This window comes from Phaethon aethereus, assembly GCF_964289735.1.
Source record: "Phaethon aethereus genome assembly, chromosome: 2".
Lineage (NCBI taxonomy): Eukaryota > Metazoa > Chordata > Aves > Phaethontiformes > Phaethontidae > Phaethon > Phaethon aethereus.
The window spans coordinates 1906514-1913424 of NC_138582.1; the positions used below are offsets into that span (position 1 = coordinate 1906514).

The window sequence follows — 6911 nt, forward strand, 5'->3', positions numbered from 1 at the left end:
TTGAGAACCTGCCTGTGGAAGATGGGAACCTTCAGGGGATGCTGCTATGGCCAGGATGGAGACTGGCAGTCCCAGAACTGCATTGGTTGAACAGGACACCATGGGGACACCCTTTCCACTTCACTCCAATGGTTATTGCCCACCATGATGCTCCTGAATGTGCAGTCCTGCCCACCATCCCAAGGGTCGGAGCAGGTCTATGTACATGTAGCAGGGAAGCTGAGCATTGCTCTTGTCTTGTATAGCTAACAAAGTCTCTAGGGTCTCTAGGTCACGGGCAAGTTCCTCTTCAGATATGATTGTACTTCATGGGTTTTCTTGGGATATGTGCCTTCCAGAGTTTGTCATAAACCAGTGCCCTTCAAGCTTTGGAGGTATAGATGACACCTCTATTCTGTTCTGCCATGGCACCTCTCGGCACATATCATCATTACACATTGATGATCAAGACTGAATGTTGGCCAGACATGCCGTACACCCACCTGCAAATTACTGCTGGGTGCAGAAATGCATGACTAAGTGATATACAGGTAACAAACTCACACTTGATTCAGAAAGAAGTGTATTTTAGGTGTTATACAGATAGCATTCACACATATTTTCTTATCTGGTAGCACTACAGCCATACAATAACAGTAATGAAGAAGCTATCATACGGCAAAGATCTGCCATCAGCTCCAAGGGTGCTGTGTGCCCAACACACCACCTTGCTCCTGGTTACAATTCCTGTTATGAGGGGTGCTCCAAAACTTTCTGTGTTCATGGTAGTCCTCTTTGCTCCTCACAATCTGTTGTGCAGGAAGGGCCAGAGCACGCTGGCTGCTATCCCTGCTGCCATCCCATAGCTGTACCTCACACTGCTCGCTGTGTTGACATTGCAGAGGTCACTGCTGCAGCAGGAGATATTCCTGTTGCCCACGCTGAAGTTTTGATAGTCTGGTTGGCATGACGAGTCACAGCCCTTGCTGATGATGTTGAAGAACCCTATGACCCCTGGAAGGAAAGCAGGACAATTACTACAAGGACTAAATGGAAGCCAAGCCAAGCCTCATGGAACTGAAGAATGAGACGCTGTTATTATCTGAGCTCACTTCTTGGAAAAAAAAGTGTTTCCAAACAGCTGCATGTTTCACTCTGGCAGGTTGTATTTTGAGTGCATCAGTTTGTCAGCAGGGGGGAAGGATTTCAATCCCCAAGTGTTTGCTTAAGGCAGTGTATTCCACAGCACAATTCTCAGGGGTTTCTAAAACAGCACCGACTACAGAAATTGTAAAAAATTAATTAATAATGAAAGTAGCCATTAACACCTCTGTTGGGGAGTCTAAATTACTAACGGCTGAGGAGCAAGTATGTGGGGTAATCTTTGCTCATGTCCCACATATCTTTGTTGCACGAGCCTTTCAACACCCAGGGGAGTAATGGAAATGCAGCGATCCCCATTTCACAGATGACAGAGTTATTATTTGATTTGTTTCTGAGAGGCACAACCTATTTTTCTGTGGTCAGCTGATACTCAGTAACTGCTGGTTACCAGCAGATTACAGCCTGCATGAGAACTCCTAATCTTGAACAATTTATTTTGGACACCAAGTCTTTGACATATGCAAATTTAGTGTACAGAGCCAATGGGTTTTACAAGGTGTTGTCTCTCCTGCATATGAGTGCTTGGCCATGGGTTTGCACAATTCCAACAAGGACAATGCCTACTGGAGGTATTACCTTTGCTGTCTGACAGGGATGAGTTTGAACATGCCACTGATGGGTTTTGTGCCATAGGTCTAAGAGCAACTGAGCTGTTACCACAGATATAGGCAGGGTAAACATTTTTTTTTGCCAGATCTAGAATGGCAGAATTAAATCATAATCTGTTAAGGGAGTTTACAGATTGCTGCATTCAGAGCTGGCTGTAGATGAGCCTAGGTGAAATTCTATCCTTTTCATTTATTTCACCTAAAGCCAGCTCTCTCATTGAATGCTGCTCCTAACTTCATGACTAGGTTTCACCAGACTCAGACCCTCACATTTTAATCCATGTTCCAAAATTTTCAAAGCCGTAAACTTAACTATAGCCCTTGTAAGCAAATGATTTTTGGTGTTACAAAAGAGAAATAAACCCAATTTTGTACAGGTGAGAGACATTGGTCGGTGTTTGCAATGTCAAATGCAGCTGCACCCTCTGAGGTTTGTTCCAGGCACTGTACTGGTCACACTGCTCAGTTTTTAGCACGATCTATTGGCAAACACTGAGGAATTTATGGGGTACAGCATGCACATACTCATATGACTTTGTAATCACACTGTTGTGGCCAGTGTGGGGAGAGGACTTGGTGATGGTCAGCACCACTACCAAGGGACCAGTTATCACCAAGGGATAAACATTTTTCTTCTGTCATTTCTACTTAACTTGAAAGTAATCTGAAAGCTTTCTTATCATCTTTTCTCCCCAGATGGTTTTTCACTTCCTGCTGCACACTGAGCTTTGCTGGCCCCCACCGCTGGTGTATCTAGAGTAGGTGGGTCTGGCTTGAACACCTGAGGCTGGGACCATGCTTGGCTCCAACACCACAAGTAAGACATTGCCCACCCCCACTTTGCCTTACTGATCACATCCGTCTTGCATGTTTCCTTATCCTTGCAGTCCACTTTCATCTTACAGTTGGAGTTGCTGAGCTGTGACGTGCAGCTGTAACACTGCAAAGAAGAACCTGCAAGAGACCAAGAGGGGTTATAAGACAAATCCATCTGAAGCTCTCTAGGGAAGCAAACTTAGTGCTTGCACTGGGAAACAGGGCCATTCCTGTGGGTCCTCAAAGAACGATAGCACGTCTGTTACTGGGAAAACAATGTTTTTTCCATTTTTGGTGGAGCATAGTACAGTCACTTGGGGTGAGAGCCAGGTTTTGCAGGTGCTGAAGCTGTTTCAGATCTAGTCAGAGCAGTGAGGGAGCAAAAAGAGACCAGCTGGATAGCTGGTCCCATTGACTGGTCTTAGCAGTCAATGAGAAGTGTTTCACAAATGCTATTTCCTCTACATTTGGGATGCCTAACTCAGTTCCTGTCTGGAACAGGCTTTTTGTGATATTCCCACCTCCTGAGCTGGGATGAAGGGATGAAGTTCCCAGAAGGAAAGGTCGATATTATTTGTCTGCCTCTATAGACATTAGTGTTTTACCAGGTGGGCTTGTGAGCATGGCATTGCCATGGTTGGATGAAAGAGGGAAAGCCCAGAGGGAAGAAAGGGTGAGGGAAGGATGGAGCAGACAATTTGCAAGGTCTCTTCTAGCCTGTTGTCTCAGTTTGACCAACTTGTGACATGTATTCTCCACCACCCTCTCTTAGAAAGCAAAGTGCAAACACGTCTTTCGCCTCCCTCTCGAGAACGAGGTCATCACGTGTTTCCACCCCCTCATGGACATGCCAGTCTATGGGGGATGCAAGTCAGTGTTGTTAACATCTACTGCGCTGTTAACATCTACAGTTACATCTGCTGTACATTGAGCAAAGGCAGAATAAGCATTGCAGCTTACAAGTGTCTAGCCCTGATGAAAAATAGTCCCAGAGGAGTGAGAGCATGGTGCAATTACCTGTTCGTATTACCTAGCTGTGCCCCAGGGCATCACTGGAGCCTCACAGGCTTGCAAGTGTGTGAGTTAATGTATATATATATGTACTTTAACCCCATGACCACCAGGCTTGTATCATGACTCTCCCAAGTCAATACCCTAATGGCTAAAATACTCTTTTACTTCACAGAAAGGCCATATTTAGAAACTAGTGTTATTCAGCACAGAAGCAAAAAGAGATTTAAAGCACTTGGTCTCCCTCTGTACAAGCTGTTCTGGTATAAATGATAGATGCAGTCATGGAGGCAAGGAGTCAAACTCCAGTTTGTTTGTAGTGCTGCACTCTGCTCTCACATTTATCTGACTTTTTATACAATGAAAGTAAAATTTCAGAGCACCCCGATGGAAGCTGGAAGAAGAGAGGATCTGGACAGGACTGTACAAGACCCTTCCCAGCCTATTCCTCAAGCATCCTCTGCTGATTGAGAAACATTTCTGCTCAGATCTTCTTCTTCTGCTCTCTGGTAATAGGGAAAAGCTAGTTTGAAATTGTTATTGAAATTCTGACAATCTGTGCAGCATCAGAGGCCACTTTTGAAATGAAGAGTCAGAAAACAAGTTGGAACAAAACTTACCTTTGCAGGAATGTTGCAGTTTTGATAGCCTGGGAAGAAGAGAAATAATCTTTCCACCACACTTAAAAAAATACCACACACACATAACTGTATGGTCTGGCTTAAATAACTTTGATATCAATGAAGTTCAGTTTTGTGTAGGATTTATCTTTCCTGGAAACTGCTCTATCCAGCACTAGGATCACACCATCAGCAGGTTGGGACTATGCATTTTTTTCAATGCAACGCCCAGGACATCCCATCAAAAAGCAAATGTCTTCATACCACAAATGCATCAGCATTTCTTCCCTCACTGCCAAACCCCATCACAAGTCTTTTCTCCTAGCTGAAGATCTGCTGGAGGGGATGCGGGGCAAACTCTCCGTGCTGTCTTACCTGAGTCCAAGCACAGGACTGCTCCCAGCAGGAGAACAAGGAAAGCCTTCATTTTGGGATAGCCTCTCTCGTACTGAATATGGGTTGTTTCCTCGTGGGACAGTTTATATATCATGGGAAGCAGCAATTGGGCATGCCCAGAATGTTACCTTGTGAAGGCACCTGAGCAAGGCTGCTCGCTGGACCAAGGGAGGGGTTGGTCTGTGGTGGTGATATTTGCGTTAGGTGCGTCTTCCATCTGGCTTTGACTCTCGGAGCTACCAGCAGCTCCTCTCCACCCCTAAGCCCCGGCTTTTCCTCCTACCCTTGGGCAAAGTGTTCACACGAGTGGAAAAAAACCCCAAATTCTTTAGAACAAGGCTGGCCTTATGCATTTCCCCAGAGCCAGTGAGGCTGCGGCTGTAGTTGTACCCTGTGAACAAGGCTCTCCACCCCCATTGCTATGCTGAGTGGACTTCTTGTGTTTAAATCAAGGACAAAATGTTCTTTTAATAAACACCTCCAGCTATTTATCTGCATGTGTGAGTGTCTCTGTGATACTCCTGGCATGTGGTAGCAAGGTATGTGGGCAAATTACAGTTCACTGGCCTCTTCTATGTGTTCAGGTGCTCATTTGCCCTTATTTCTGTGCATTGTCTGTAGTCTAGTAAAAGGCAATGGCCAATTCAAATTTTTTATGTGTTGTGAAACCAAAGGGACTTTGTGATGGCTTTGTTTGGTGTTGTTTTTATCTGCCACGTCTGCACTGTGGCATGCTTCTCTTTGTCAGTCTCTCTGTTTGGTATGGGTGGGGTACAGTTTTGGAACTTGAACTCACATCAGCGTGTACTGTAAACAATTCAGGCTTCTCATAGAAATGCCACTTCTCATCACAGATGAGGGCGAATTCAGCCACATTCCAAACTGAAGTGTGAATGTTTGCTTTGGTGGGTTGATTGGAGACCTCTCCCATCCCTCACATCCTTTGACCACTTCTTAGTACACACCGACGTAAAACAAAACAGGCCTTTCTGCTTAATTCAATTTGCCATGGTTTCTCGCTTTATTTACCGTTTTTCTTAATTCTCAGGAGCTCAGCGCTTTGCAGTAATAGCGTGCAGGGACTTGCTCTTGTGCAGTTTAGCTCTTAGGACACCAGGCACTTTTTCAAATTGCAAGGAAGGTGTGCTGGCGTGTTGGAGGATCATTACTCTTGATCAGTGGCTGATGGAAGGTCAGCTGGCGTCAGCCTGCTGAAGTTAATGGCACTGCCCTGATTTACACCAGTGGAGAATCTGGTGCAGGGGATGATTTTGAAAATCCTCTTTCCTCTGTAGGGATCTTAAGTGCTTCCCCTTGGACTCCTGAACTTCTGTTAAAAAAAAAAGACAAAAACAAAACTAAAAAACCTCAAGCCAAGACCCTCTTTCTCTGTCTATTGACTTTTGCTTCATCATCATTTTTTCAAACCATCTCATATATAGCCAACTTTTATGGAATAGCTGGATTAAAAAAAGTGGCAATATGTTCTCAAACTCTGGTGTTCTTTATGCCAAGATACTTAAAGCTATTTTTCTTTTTTAATCCTTTATGATTGTCCCTGTAGGGTTTGGATCCTTATGTCAGGGAAGAATAGGGCAAAGGCAAAAGCACAACTTGGTGCCCCCATCAAATCCACACGGGCCTTGAATTAAGCATTTTTTTCCTTCAAGCAACTCATTGATAAGCAAGGGGGAGGGCTCTTTTAATCCTGAGCAGTCTAACTTGCTGCCATTCAAACTCTCTTACTACCATTACTTCTTTTTATTCTTTTTCTAACAGCAACAGGGTTGCCAGCAAAGACCAGGACTCACGGTGCTGTAAAAGAGATGCACGCAACTAAGAGACTGTCCGTGCCCCTGTCCAGCTTGGCTGCAGCCCAAGGCTGTGTGAGAACCCAGTAATTCCTATGTCCTTACATCAGTTGTTGCTTCTCCCTGTTTTTTTGAACATTTGTGTGCAGTACCTGCTCGACTCCTGAAGATGGCAAACGTGTCCCGTTATAGTTATTATACCTACATTAACATGCAGTTGTCCATAGGCTTCTGTGTGCACGGTATTTTTTATTTTCCTGATGTTATAAAATCCCCAGTTCATCTAACTTCATTGAAAAAGACCCTCTATTTCCCCTGGGAATCTGAACATGTCTACAAATCACTGGGGTTTGGGTTTTTTTTTAATACTATTTTATGCTGTCACTGCAGATTCCTGATAGGTACAGGTCTGGAGCTTTCGTTGAGGAGGAAGGGAAAGAGGGCTTGGTTATTTGCTATATCCTGGTGTCAGGCTGGGGAAGTGGTGGTGGATCATGGTACAGAGC

At 44.6% G+C, this 6911-nt stretch overlaps 1 protein-coding gene across 1 annotated transcript; it reads right to left on the reverse strand.

Annotated features, from left to right (window-relative positions):
* Window positions 1-781: 781 nt before the first annotated feature.
* Window positions 782-4625, reverse strand: LOC309417374 (prostate stem cell antigen-like; the record flags this gene model as incomplete). Its single annotated transcript, XM_082014869.1, has 3 exons — window positions 782-993; window positions 2601-2705; window positions 4574-4625. 3 exons carry the CDS (start codon window positions 4623-4625, stop codon window positions 782-784), a joined length of 369 nt encoding a protein of 122 aa, XP_081870995.1.
* Window positions 4626-6911: the final 2286 nt, after the last annotated feature.